At 34.6% G+C, this 15,043-nt stretch overlaps 1 protein-coding gene across 1 annotated transcript; it reads left to right on the forward strand.

The window, feature by feature from the left end:
- Window positions 1-386: 386 nt before the first annotated feature.
- On the forward strand, window positions 387-14,500 carry LOC137922254 (protein-glucosylgalactosylhydroxylysine glucosidase). The gene is made up of 14 exons (XM_068765211.1): window positions 387-709; window positions 2,923-3,254; window positions 4,736-5,038; window positions 5,741-5,841; window positions 6,772-6,907; window positions 7,298-7,445; window positions 7,870-8,017; window positions 8,814-8,904; window positions 9,246-9,333; window positions 10,356-10,553; window positions 11,236-11,404; window positions 12,463-12,634; window positions 12,886-13,026; window positions 14,356-14,500. The coding sequence occupies exons 1-14, from the start codon at window positions 534-536 to the stop codon at window positions 14,463-14,465; spliced, it is 2,313 nt and encodes a 770-aa protein (XP_068621312.1). The 5' UTR covers window positions 387-533; the 3' UTR covers window positions 14,466-14,500.
- The last annotated feature ends 543 nt before the right edge of the window (window positions 14,501-15,043 follow it).

Genomic DNA, 15,043 nt, shown 5'->3' on the forward strand with positions numbered 1-15,043 from the left:
ATAAGCAAGCAAGTCACGTTTAATTACATCAATTGCCATCATAGAGACAGATCTTGGCTTACCGTATGCATAACTGCGTAAGTCTAAAGACATAATACAACAAGGAAGTGACAATTGCATTAGTTCACAGGAGTACTCTAGGGTTGCCACCTTCTTTTCCATATATTGTCACAATACAATGGGTTAGATGTTTAAAGGTGTTACAAGATCTTATGTAATACTAAAACGTTTTTGTTCGCTGAAAGAAAAAAAATATTTGTAGCGGATTTGATGTAAATTCAGACGTAAAACCTAAATGTGATAACCCTGCAAACATCATTAATAGAACAATAAAGTGTGTCATGTCACCGCGGGTCACGTAATAACTAACCAGTCGTAGCAGGAGACGCACGGACACGACCGTTCCGTTCCGACGCCCGCGCATTTCTGAACGCACTCGTTCGATATTTAATTTGTTTTATTTATCTAATGTTAGTTACCAGTATTTCCAAATAAGGAGATTGTTTTTAAACAGGCGCTTACAGTTCGCATAGATGTGGCACTTTTTGGCGCGAAACAAGCAGGCGGCTGTGATGTTGGGACTATTGGCTACCGCTACAGTTGTGGTGGCCTTTTTGGCGACGAAAGGCGCAAGTGTGGCCGTTTTCGAAAATTTATCGTCGGAAACAGAGGACATCAGCCAGGATCCGCACGTATTCTCTACTTACAGGTGATTTTTTTATTACAAGTTGTGATTATAGCTTTGTAGTTTTGACGTTCGAAAATTGATTTTCAGTTTTCGTTGCATGAATGACCATACTTCTATGACATAGCTACAAATTGGTGAAATAGTTATGCCATATATTATTTGTAACTTATGAATACATAGTACATATTGCAAAAAGGAATGATCTTAATCGAAGCAAAACATTTTCATTGTGTATCAATCTTACTTTCATCAATGTAGATAGTATACAGAATGATTGGTTATAGGCTTTAAAGAGTGGAATCCAATCACTCCGCATAAAGTGATCACTCTGAAGTATATTACATTGATATTTTTTTCTATTCAATGCGAAAGGCCTATTACCTCTGGCAGTAGAAAGTCTGAAGGAACAGATAGCAAATAATAATTAATATCCATGTGAAATCCAAATTTTAAAAAGGTTTTATTACTATTTTATCACTAGGCTTTTTATTATTTTTGATATAATTGATTTTTGAACAGAGTGCACCGTATATTAATTGACATCAAATGATCTATACATTCATCCTATTGTAACTTTTACACATATATTCTATCACTCTATATAATTATAGCAAAGTATGCGGCGTGAATAAAACCTATCAGTAACAGCACTTAGTTTATATTTATCACTATTCCTAGCCTGCTAGTTTTGTTTACAGTTTGATTAAACTATTTTTGTCTTTCTATAACCGATAATAAAGTCGTTGCTACAGATTGTCACACATGACTACTCGCTTAAATTCTCAGGACATTATTTAAAAATTTATTTCTATTTTAATGCAAATATGTAAACATACTTACATATAATCAGGTTATTTCAGAAATAAAGCGTCTTTAAACTCTTATTAGAGATATAAATAAGTTGAGATAATCGGTAATTGACTTTGTTTACGTCGTAAAACGTATATTATATGACATATATATTCTTAAATAACTAGCTATTGATGGATTTAGAGTAGCGAGTAAATATTTGTGACTTCTTTTTAATTTGTTACGTAAGTCAGGGTTTTGAAGAGTGATGCCAATGTCTTGGTTCCTGATACCAATGCAAGTATGCAGGTATTATATATCTCTAGTAGATTCTGGATCTAAGAGTTGAATTACGTTCTTAAGATATGGAATAATTGGACTAATTGTACATATACGGAGACATTCCTTTAAGGTAGGTCACTATGAAAATTCTAACTAATAAGGTATTTTAACAACGAATACAAGTTATTGATCTATTTAATTCTTTTGTAAACATTTTGAATATTCTTATTAATATTGGCTATGGAATAAATGATTATTTACATATGACAACACCTGTAGTAGATGTTAAAGTTACAATTTAATTGTAAATGTATATTATTATAATTTTTAAGAACTTTTTTTTTAAATAAGTATCTAGTTAATTAATAGTTTATATTATTAATTATTTACATCAGAGTTTTTATCGCACTGGTTGTAACTGGTAGATTATACTTAGTGCATTTGTTGCTAGCAATCGACTAAACCTGTTAGTATATGGTAAATAGAAAAATAAAATTCACAATGTTGAAAGAATATATAGTATAGTAATAACTTCGTACTTTGATGCGTAATTTCGTGACTCATGACTTATCGCAGACGCTTATCTTGACAAGCCTTTACAATAAACTCATTGCGGGAATTCGTGCTCAAAATAGATTTAATTTTTTTAACCATTTGTATTTTAAATTTTATTTGAATTTAATGATCAGGTTGTTTGTTTTTGATGATGAAACACTTCCCATGATGTGACGTCTCGTTTTTTAAACGGAATACACACTCATTTGTGTTCATCAAGGTCGAGAAAGTTCTTATGACATTCCTGCATCTATTTATGGACCTCGCAGGATTTACGGATCAATTTATATACAGTCGGAATTTTTAAATATTCGTAAACTTCAGTATTTCTTATAAAACATGAAAAGTAAAGGCGTTTTTATTTAAAAGCGCCTGCTAAAATAAAATATCAAAGTTGTCGAAATTATATATTGCAGCGTTATCGTATACATGAAAGTGGTACTGCCTATTAATAGAACCTTTTTTCTTGAACTGTAATAAATATTCCGATACAAGGGCCAAACTTCAGCTATGTCAGTTGCAATTATTGTAATTTATATATGAATTTTATGTACGAGTAGTTACGTAATTTCAATTGGTTATTCGTGTAACACCACCATCTTTTTTAGCCTACCATCAGATGACCGCTTTATGCCATCGATCGGTAACGGTCACCTCGCTACAAATGTCTTCAGCGATACTGTTTACATGAACGGATTATACAATGGCTATAAAGGGGAGAGCCATAGAGCGCGAATACCATCTTGGGCAAACATTAGACTCAACTCCACGCTATCCGACAATCCTTACAGTCCCGTCTACAGTTTGGACACTAAACATGGTGTCTTCACGGTAACCGTGGACAGGGACAGGTCCGTTGTTACGCAAAGGATATACGCTCATAGATTTTACACAAGAGCAATTGTTAATCAAATACATGTGGCCTCAAAACATCGTCTAGGTGAGTTTACATTAATAAGTTTAATTACGTAATTGCTAATTGAAATGGACCGAAGAAAATATATATTTTTAAATAGTACTGTGCTTGGATTCAGATCTCACGATTGTAATAGAATATTTATTTGACTGCTATGAATAATTTGTTATAATACTAAAAAACAAAACAGACAGTAATATTTGGTCGTGTCAAATAATGTAGTAAATACCGTTCTATGCTGTGTGTAAATTGCGTGTTGCATTTCTTAAATAACAGGTAATTTTTTTAACAAAAATAAAATTATTGTGCGAATAAAAATTATCCAGTGTTTTTCAACATTTCTTTAGATGAACATGAAATTTAAAAAACTACTTAATTATAGTTTATCGTGAAAAACATCGTTCCTCTGGATGTTTGTGTATTATGTCTGTCATCTGTGTATTTTGGTACCAGTATTCAAAAAATAATTGCTATAAGTTTTTTCACAGGCGTTACAGCTTTTTTTTAATTTTACATTTAAACACTATAATTTATGAACTTTCTATGTATTTCTATGAATTTTAAAATTATTTATGGTTAACTGCTACCAAGATATATATCTGTAATAAAAAAGCCGTCATTGAATAGAAAAATTAAAATAAAATAGTTAATAATTAAGTTAAACTATAGAAATGAGTGCAAGAGACAGTTGAGCACTAGTAGCATAGAGGTAGAGAACCGAGAGTTTTGGTCGTAGGTCGTAGTTTCGATTCCCGGAATACAATCTCATATAATTCACACTTTGTGTATTATTTATATAGGAATGGCAATTCTCATGAACAAGTTTCCAGAGGATGGACAACAAGGTCATCTACGTACCATAATACCACACTGCGATCGCCGACCGTCTACCAAGGGTGGCGATTTTCGTATACCCCCCATAGATCTCTTTTGGGAAGTGTTGCCTTGCATTGGGCGTCTAAGACTTGAAACGACAAAGACGAATAATTAGTGTCTAGATATAAAATCAATTCCACGTTTTATTAATAATTCATTTTTAATAAAAAAAAATAGTATTACAGGAAAAAATACAGCGCAAGAACTATACATGTAATTTGCGTAGAAAAGAGGTTTATAGTTTTTCCATTAATAGAAGATTACAAGAAACTACCTGGGTTTATATTTGTGTTAACAATGTTGACTTAACAGGACTTGGACGTAATTTGTATTGAAAACAATACAACAGTAGTTTCTGTAGTGGTGCTACAGAAAATACTGTACTAGGAGTATGAGTACATGGATTAAATGTCGATAATCTTTTATATATATTTTTTGAAGAAGTTATACTTGTGTGTTAGTTATTTAGCGTTAAACTGTTTCGCAAACTGTTATAAGCTTTTGTTGTTTCATTGTTGATACAGTGCAACATAATCTTTAATATTTTAACTATATTTTACGGCTCATAAATAGTTTAACTTTTTATAATATTTTTATTTAATATTTTTTTTAATAATCTTATTTTTTAGATCCTAATTTTCTACATCCAGAAATATGGATAGCCATAAAATTAATGCCTGGACCCGGAAGCGTCGATATTGCCTTTAATGATCCAGTTCCTGAGATCATTAACGGTCGTACGGTGTGGAGTATCTGCGGTCAGACCAAGGAGTCCGAGGACACGACGTATCAGCCGCTACCAATCGACGTATGCGCTTACTGGACGTCAGTTCCCGATCATTTAGTTGTACCTCAACACGGCACTAGGGTGTTCACGTTTGCAATGACCGCGGACAAGAATAAAACAGTTGCGCGGGAGGAGCTAGTACAAGGTATGTCCTCTTGACACTATCTAAAAGCTGTAACGATCACCTATTTTTTGTTGCTTGTTATATTGCAGAAGTGGTAACTTCAGCTGTTAGGATTCTTTATCTGATCACCGTTGCTATTACGGCTCGGTTTCTCGATATTTTTCTTTTCACTTTCAAACAGTTTTAAAATTTTAAAACAAGTCCAAATAATAATTATTAATTAGATACTTTCTTGAGTAAGATTCTAAAAGAGCATTACTTCTTCGTAAGAGGACGAAAAAAATTCCAGCTCTATATTCTATCTCTTATACAAAAAAAAATTGCTGTTGAAGGTACCAAAACGAGTATGCTCAGGCTAGTAATGTGAAGAATAACTTTGTCTCAGTTTCAACGATACATATTTTACTTATATAATCCCGGATTACTGCCAAAATCACTTTATACGCTGGTTTATTTCTGTGATTATAAATATTGATAAATAAACATTTTGAAACACAGTCTTTGGTTCATATTATACATTCCTCTACATCCTAATACTTTTAAATACTTCACATTCAAAAGTCGAGAGACTTCTGTAACTGTTATTTACTGCAAGTTAAGTTTGCTGGTGCATGTATTTCGTACATGCTTATATAAAAAACCTCTTCTGAGAGCGCGTATTATAATAAAAAAAAATAATAAAAATCTTTAAAACGAAAGAAATACACACAAAAATTAATCTAGTGTTACAGGAAGATGGCGAAGAGCTGTTTGATAAGCACATAGCGCAGTGGCAGCGTTTGTACCAACAGGCTGAAGTACACATTGAAGGCAACTTGAAACTGGTAAAACTCCACTTTAAAAAATCATTTACGTTCGATATCTTTGAGCTGTAATAGCCTTGCCGAAACGAAAAATAATTATCAAAAATATACGTTACAGATATCATCATATAATATATCATGAGTAACTAGACTTGATTTGAAAGATTGAAATAACTTTGAGGATTGGAATCCGAACTCGGTCCACTTAGAAATACAGTTCAAAAGAGAACATCTGTGAACCTCTAGTTAAATAGAATGAATACTCTTTTTATCATCATCATTTCTGCCGCATGGCGTCCATTACTGGACATAGGTCTCCCCCGTGGATTTTCAATAGGGTTACTTGGAAGTGGCCTGCATTCAGCCTCCACCAGCACTCTAAATCCATATGACCGGCCCTGCCCACTTTCACTTAACTCACCAATTCGCTGTTTAAAGTCGGCTACTTTCAACCCTCTACAGATCTCTTCATTCGTGATTCTTCTCATAGAGTAATCACGATTGTAGCCTTTTCCATAGCTTCTTAGACTGTAAGCATACAAATGAGGCCCAGAGTGTAACTCACGTCTCTGTGCCAGAAGTCATCACCACTAACACACCTTTGTTGAAAAGAAGATGTTTCGTAGTATCCTGGACGCCCAGCCGATTTGGATTCGAAGAACGACCTCTTCATCGTAGTTTGACTGTTTTACTTTTTTTAAAGTTTAAATATATTAATTTAAAAACTATTTTCCACTGATTACACTGATAGGTCGTGTAATGCATTCCAACAGATTTAATTACTTTACAATGTACATATATGACATGTATGAACATGTATTTGTGACATTTTATTATTTCAAATTGTTTAAAATCAATATAGTTAAAATCTAGTAGTATCAAATGATATTGTAGCATTTACTTTCTTGTAATATCGTCAAAAAATAATCATTACGACATTATCTTTTCCAGTCAAAAATAGTGAACGGAATCTGGTATTACCTGCTGAGTTCGCTTCCGGCAGAGGAGACCCATCGGCCGCCTGACCGCTTCTTTGGTCTCAGCCCCACTGGACTAGCTAGAGGAGGAACCTTTGATGACTATGAAGGTACCAAGACATGTTTTGTACCACTTGTACTTATTACACATTTATAATACCATTATTTTAGCAGTAAGTCGTTCACTGCTGCAAAGGCCTTTCCGTAAGATTTCCAATAGGTCCGGTTGGAAGTGGGTTTTACGAAATTCCACCCGTAAATGGATTAAGAGAGCGTTTATGGTATAAGCAAACTATGTAACTATGGCTCTTGTATAAAACCCAGAAAGAACATATTAAGTAGCTTTAAAAAATTACCAAAAATAATATTACATCAACAAAGGTTAACAAGCCGCACAAAGCAATAGGAGGACAGCCAGCTAGTCTGGCAAGAAACAAACTATTCAGTATAGCTTTAATACCGAACCAATCATGACTTAATAACAAAAACTCACGTTCCAGGTCACAACTTCTGGGATACGGAGACCTGGATGTTCCCCACAATCCTGCTGTTATACCCTAATTACGCGCGTTCATTACTGCAGTACAGAATCGAAAGAGCTTACGTAGCTTCACAGTTGGCTAAGAGCACCGGACATAAAGGATATCGGTAATTTATTTTCAAAACTATAATGTCATTACAGCCTTCAGTTTTCAGGTATTATGGTATTTAGGGAATACTGCTGCCCATCCTCTAGAAACTCTTTTGCGAGCATTGGCCATCCTATATAATTAATGCAGAAATTGCGACTTTGTTAAAAATTCTATCCCTGGAATTGAACCCGCGACCTACGATCATAAGTATCAATTTTATACCGCAGGGCTACTAGTTTTCTGTACTCAAAACTATTTTCATATAACATTAAGAGATACTTAATACTTATTTATCTGGCACTTACTTCGTTACTGGTCTCTACAAAAAAATCTATTAAAATACTAATCTTCAATCGATGGTTTAAAATTGAATATATAAATCTATGAGTAATGTAATTGTTAAAAAAGTAAATTGTAATATTATAATTATTATTATTAAGGTTTCCGTGGGAGAGCGCATATACGGGAACGGAAGTGACGCAGCCTTGTTGTCCGGAAGTGGCGGAGTTCGAGCAACATATTACCGGATGCATTTCTTTTGCAGCCAGGCAATTTCTTGCCACTACTAGAGATGAAGAGTGGCTGAAGGTATCTTCGATTAGTAATAAAGTCTTAGATAAAGATTTCATAATTTATTTCTATAGCAACATATTAAATTTAAATATAATTTATTTTTAACAATCTATGACTAGATATTCAAATCACTTTTATTGTGTAATTCTTATGTACTGTTATATAATCATCAATTTAGTCACAGGATGTCAACAGCTGGGCGTAGGCGGCCCCCTAAGATTTCTTATAGGACCGATGGGCCTGAATCCAGTATCTTTCGACGATCGAAACGATGCCGTCTCTACACCTTGTGTGTTTCCCAATCCAAAAGGACGCAGCAGCTATCTCTTCCGCGCTGTATCTGCCCAATATCATCACCGACTATATTTGTTCATCTACGAATCCCACCTTTGCTGAATCTATCTATTATATTGTAGTATACTCTTAACCAGAATTGTTCATTTGTTGTTTGCGTCTAGAAATTAAGTTTGGTCTTCGTTCAACTTTTGTGTTAGTAATAACTTATTCAAATCAATAACTATCCTTTAACTTACGATATATGTGATGGTAGGAATAATGAGAAAAACTATTTTATTAGAAGCAACATTTTAAAATTGTACTCTAGTTTAGCGGTAGAAAAGGACATGCAACTCAACGGTCTTTATTAATGTTTTAATATAGATCTGGATATATCTATTCACCAGATTTAGCTTATAGCGAAACGTTTACATAGGTACGAAAGATTACTCCGAATTCGTCGCTAAGACCATTCTAGACGCGTTTCCGGTAAAAAGCTTGATTTTTATTTATTTTTCGTATTTTATTTTTCCAGCAAGGAGGTTGCTCGCTTGTGACTAACATCGCAGACTTTTGGGCCTCACGAGCCGTTATCAATTACACATCAGGCTTTTACAACATTGAAAGTAAGTTTGACTGTTATCATTATTTTTTAATTGCTCATTACACATTAAATCGTTTCGGTATTATTAAAATCATATGTTTAAAATCTATTAATTCGCTCAAATATCATCAACATACCACCAAAAATATTTTAGTTTTAACATCAAAGTATTTTATAAAAGAAAATTGTTTACATTTTTATCAGTTTTAATATATTATTACTGGTGTACGCTAAAGTATATTCTATTTTTGATCTTCTGTATCTGTCTTATGAAGCTAGAGAAAATAACCGTATGTAATTCTGAAATCATAAACATCTTAGGTGTTTTCGTATTTGAAATTTTATTTGAACCGATGATTCTAGATGTCATGGGCCCGGACGAAGATCATAGCAACGTGTCGAATTCCGCCTTTACAAACGTAATCGCTGGATACTCTCTATATTTGGCCCAGTAAGTATCGCATATTATTTTAATAAACTTTACATAGGGATGTCAACAGGATGGTAAATACTCTAAAACTTTAATAAATATTATTATTACTTATGTCACAAAATAAAAGTTTAATTGAAAATATATGTTAATTTGTACAACAATTAGAGGATACTATATTTTAAGTAACCAGACATTTTTATTATGAAAGCCACTTTGCGTCGAATTTCATTGACGGGTATAGCTTTTACCTGTCTTGGTACTATATGCTGAAAAACTTTCAGCGCTTGCTACCTAAATAATTGAGTTAATTATGTTGTTTATATGTAAAAATTTTAGCTATATTTATCTGTAAATTGTAAATAATAATAAAACGCTGTTGTGACTCACAACTGGAAGAAGAAAGATCCGTATCAAATAGCGGCAATTTCTCTACCAACTGTCAGCGCTTAGCAAACGCGAAATTAAAATAATATGTTAACAAAACATCCTAGCTATACAAATTAGAATTAATAAAAAAATGAAAGTGTGACTTTTACGTCATTAATTATTCATATATTTATATCATTCTCCACTTTCGATTATTTATTGTGATTATTTATGTACATTAACAAGAGAAGTTTCTAATTTGACAGAACATCTAACTAAGCTCCTGTATTTTCATCTTTTAACTTCAAATAAATCTACGAATGTTCCAAATGCCTTCTTATCGACGAAGAGTCGACAACAATTTGTGATTACTTCTATAAATATTCTTAACCCAGTAGTTTGACTAATTTATTCTCAAATTCTTAATTCATTGCATGATGATTTTGTGGAAATAAATATTTTATCGTTAAAATGTACACTTATAACTTACTAATATTATGAAAAAAAGGAGACTTCTTACTTCAAAGGATCTTGGTCGATAAGTGGTTTATTCAAATTGAATCGCATCGGCAGGATTTTTTAATTAAAAATAACAAATATAGCAAGCTTATGATGTGAGTCCGTTTCATTCTTTGCGTTTTTGTATAATAAAGATAAAAAAAATCGTTTGATAGATACGTAGCCTGTCTGTGCAAGGATTACTACATGTCGAAAGATCCGGAGCATTACGCTGACATCGCGTGGAGTCTCGCCCTCCCTTACGAGGACCAGCTGGACTACCACCCTCAATTCTCGGGCTATAAGAGGGGGGAGAAAATAAAGCAAGCCGATGTGGTACTTCTAGGCTTTCCTTTGCAGTATCCAATGAATGAGTGAGTATTGTGGTAATTAACAAAAATAATGCAAATATACCTCTACTGGGAAATAAGTAACGTATCTAATGGATTCAGGCGTTATTTTGCCATCTAAGTCCATCCTAAGTAAGAAAAGGACAAATATATAGCTACTTCCACCAATGCAATAGTAATCATGCAATAAAGTGCACCGCCCGTCAGCCCACTGATAAATGCGCATGCGGTGAACAATGCGAATTACACAACTACCACTGTTGAATCACTCAACACGTGTTTCATCCCTCCACGGAGCATCCTCAGGAGTAGTGTTACACCGATTAGTGCCAAACAGAATGCACTCTGTCGCAGAAAGTTGCAGGATGCGGGCAGCACAAGATCCGATAGAAGCCAATGTCTTGCAGTGGACGACTCTCAGCTGACATGATGATGATGAAGTAACGTAGCGTCCATTCAAGATCCTTGAGTTAGCTTTCAAAGCTATATTAACGTAAAGAAGTTGAGGGTAAGCGACTGAAGGCTCAGTTATTTCAAATTTAGAAGCCAAATAAAAATATATTTATGTGTTTTTAATCCTTTTTTTTTTTAAAGTGCAATTTTTAAAAATGCAAATCGTTTTCTGTTTGCTTCCATATTTGAATAAGCTGTTCGATATTTTGTTTCGATATTTGAATAAGCTGACATTTCGAAATGTTCTGTACAGTTCGACAAGGGAAAACGACCTGAATTATTACGAGTCGGTTACGCGTAACAGCGGACCGGCTATGACTTGGAGCATGCACGCTATCGGCCACCTTCGTACTGGAAACGCCGTGCGCGCCGAGAAGATGTTCAACATAAGCTACGACGCCTACGTCAGAGAACCGTTTAAGGTTAGTAAATTGAAACCATAAGTTGAAGTAACAATGGGCAAGCCACATAGGCCTTAAAGTTCTGGTTCACACACAAGGTGAACCGATGATCTTGTTAACCCTTTGCCGACCGAACGCTCTTCACCGTTTCCTTTCAGTAGGTCTGCACAGATTTCGCCGGTCGCTTACCTATTTGTCAATGTTTATTTGTGGGTAACATGTATCACCTTAATTTCGAGCCATGGTCGACTTCAAACGCGGTAGGATGAAAGGCGATTTCGAGTCGCACTCGAAATTGGACCGCAAAGGGTTTGGGTTGTCAGAAGACTAAATATGGGTTGCTACCGGCCGTACTCTTGAAAATCTACAGGGGAGTTCTATGTCCAGCTGTAGACTTCCTATGGCTAAATTATGATGATGGTGCTAACCGTTTGATACGATTTTAAATATTTCGCAGAAATGTACAGAAAATATTGTAAAGTAAAAGATGAAGGTAATATCTATTGCCAGCCTTTTAGACGCCATTGGTAACTTTGACTGTTTATTTGTTGTAACTTTCAAACGTTATGTAAACCGTTAATCTAGATAAGTCCAACTCCCACTCGGCTCCAGCTCGTTTGGGAAACTGCGAAATATCTTCTAGTCTCATATCACATCGGTGCTTAAAACGACTTACAACAAATGTGTATAATCAATGACGACTTACGGCGACATGGTCTTTGACTTCGAGTCGAACCAAAGTAACTGACGCTGCCCAGCGGATTTGCAAGTTGAAGTGGAAGTAGGTAGATAACATAGTGTGGAAGAAAAATAACGGCTAAGGTCTTAAGGTTCTGGAGGGGAGACCGCGAACCAGCAAACCCAGCATAAACTACGCTACTACGCTCCTTAATAAGTTCGTATTAAGGAGATCAGATGCTACATGGGGGAACGTTCTTTCTGGTCTTAATGGAAATCTAGGAGGTGGACTCCATAAGTGGATGCCCTGCAGTCGAAATAATGATGATCATGTTAATTAATCAATAAGTAAACACCTTGTATTATTAACACTTCTATTATAAAAATTGTTTATATTACAGATATGGAGCGAGCTGCGACGTCCAGATGTAGGTGCTGTTAATTTCTTGACGGGTATGGGTGGATTTCTGCAGGCTCTTGTCTTCGGATATGCTGGAATCAGTCTATATCTAGACCGTGTAGAGATTAACCGTCCACAACTGCCGCCACAAACAACTAAATTGAAGATAAAAGGTGATTGTCTTAACGTATCTGCCTAATACAGATTAGAATCCATAGTTTCAGAGTGATCATTTTCTGAAAGTTGATTGAAAATAAGTGTAAAAACTATAAAGCTTTTTGCTGACAAATGAGCTATATATTCATCTCTTCAAAGCTCATGGAGGGTCAACTGTTTTGTCAGTAAGCTGTTCTGTTTTATCAGCCATTGTTCAATTTGATTCGGGTGGTATATTTAAGAGTGACTATAGTTTCAATGTTATTAGGTATTAAATATCTTGGAGCAAATCTGACTCTGGACATCGATGATGTGGAAATCAGTTTGACGGTGTCCTCCATAGATGACAACTGGCCACTGGTGATGAACAACGGCAAGTACAACGTCACACTGGTTCCAGGTTTGACAGGTACGTATACGTTTTAAATGTCTCATTTATTTCATATTTTATGACTTTTCATCGCTTCGCTAAATAGAAAAGTCGTGCATGTGAAAGTAAGTGATCGTAAAAATACTTATAGGTAGTTTTAATAATGCTAGAAGTGTAAATAATCAGTATTGTATGGAATAATTTTTCAATATTTGTGTATTTATGACCATGCATATCTGCCGTCTTTGCAATTATTATTAAAAAGAAAAATTGATAGAGTGTGTAACCACTTTTATACAAAATGATTCTAAACAGATGAATGTAGAGTTTACGGGTTATAAATTAATATATTGTACCGCTTAAATAATAAATAACGTTTACTGCACATTAAAATTATTTATTGTTTACTATTTGTCTCTGCCGACTGTACTGTCAGAAATTATTGGCCAGTACAGGTAACCAGGCAACATAAAAATTAATGTAACACATTTCAGGGTGATTACTTTATGTGCAACGATTGGAAACAAGTGTAAAAGCTCTGCAGGTTTTTGATGATAAATTAACTATACATTTACATCTTTAAAGCTTTATACCAATTTTTAATGAAACTATACATAGAAACCGTTCACAAAAACAAATTTCACTACCTAAAATATAGAATTTTAATTAATAAAATAAAAAATATCACGTTAAGATAAATTAAAAGGAATAGTGTACACCTTTATTTACCTGGTACCTTTTTATAGATTTGTTATTGTCGTTTAATAAATATCTATAGGACGCTGCTGCCCATACTCTGAAAACTTATTTATGGGTAGTGGTAATATATTCAATGCACAAAGTGTGAATTATAGAACTGTATCCTAGGAATAGAACCCGCTACCTATGAACGTAAGTCGCAGTCTACCACTGAGCTACCGCTGTTCGACATTAGAAATATTATTAAGCTCTGTCTTTCTGATTAAAAACTGAATTAAATAAGAAAAGGACTAATATATAGCTACTTCCGCTATGTAGCAGTAGTCGTGTAATAAAGTGCACCGCCCGCCAGCGTACACGTGCCAAACACCGAGTCCTAATCGCACTAATCGGTGTAACATTGCTCCCGAGGATGCCCCGTGGAGGGATGAAACACGTGTTAAGTGATTTGACGGTGATAGTGGTGTAATTCGCATTGTTCGCCATGCGCATGCGCATTTATCAGCGCGCTGGCGGGCGGTGCACTTTATTGCATGACTACTGCTACATAGCGGAAGTAGCTATACATTAGTCCTTTTCTTACTTAGAATGGACTTCCGCAAAGTAACGCCTGAATCTATTAGATACTGAATTAAATAATAAAAAAACAAATTTTTTTTTTACTTTCAGTGACACTCTCAGGACCCGGACCCTTCACAATACACTCGAAGCCGTGGAAAGATTGCAAACTACCTGCTGATGTCATTGGTCGAAACTATCTTCGACCTACGGAACCATAACTACGAATTTCAATTAAAATCACATTATAAAATAATGCTATTATTTTATTCACGAGCCCAGTATTCCTTCATGTTGATAAGCACCAATATATGTAATTATTTTAATGAGGATACACAGGAAGAAATAACAAAATAGTCATTGGCGCACATAATAATTAGGCCGGAGTTTAGAATACTGTAGCCGTCTGTGGGATGAAAAGAGGTCGGCGGAGTACCAGCTCGAAGCTTTGGACTCCATGCAGACACTTTTATAGTGCGAACAGCCAAGGAGTAAAACAACCTACCTTCGTCATTGTTTCAAGACAATTATAACTTAGGAAACTTAAAAGTAAATAGGTTTCTTCTAAGCAAGCATGTACCATCGAAGACCTCGTCATCGCTTAAGCGAGACAGAGGTCTAATGAGGACAGAGTCTATAAAGGATAAAAAATATATACAATTTACAATTTAACTCATTTATTTAAATTGCTTTCATCACTCTTTTATATTATACCATATCACATAGAACATTTTGTGACCTCGAACTAAATTTATATTTACTACTTAACATTACAATAACATATTTCATTGAATTATGT

This window comes from Battus philenor, unplaced genomic scaffold, assembly GCF_028537555.1.
Source record: "Battus philenor isolate CCGP_79_NKW_IND1 unplaced genomic scaffold, ilBatPhil1.0.hap1 SCAF_2, whole genome shotgun sequence".
NCBI classification, from domain to species: domain Eukaryota; kingdom Metazoa; phylum Arthropoda; class Insecta; order Lepidoptera; family Papilionidae; genus Battus; species Battus philenor.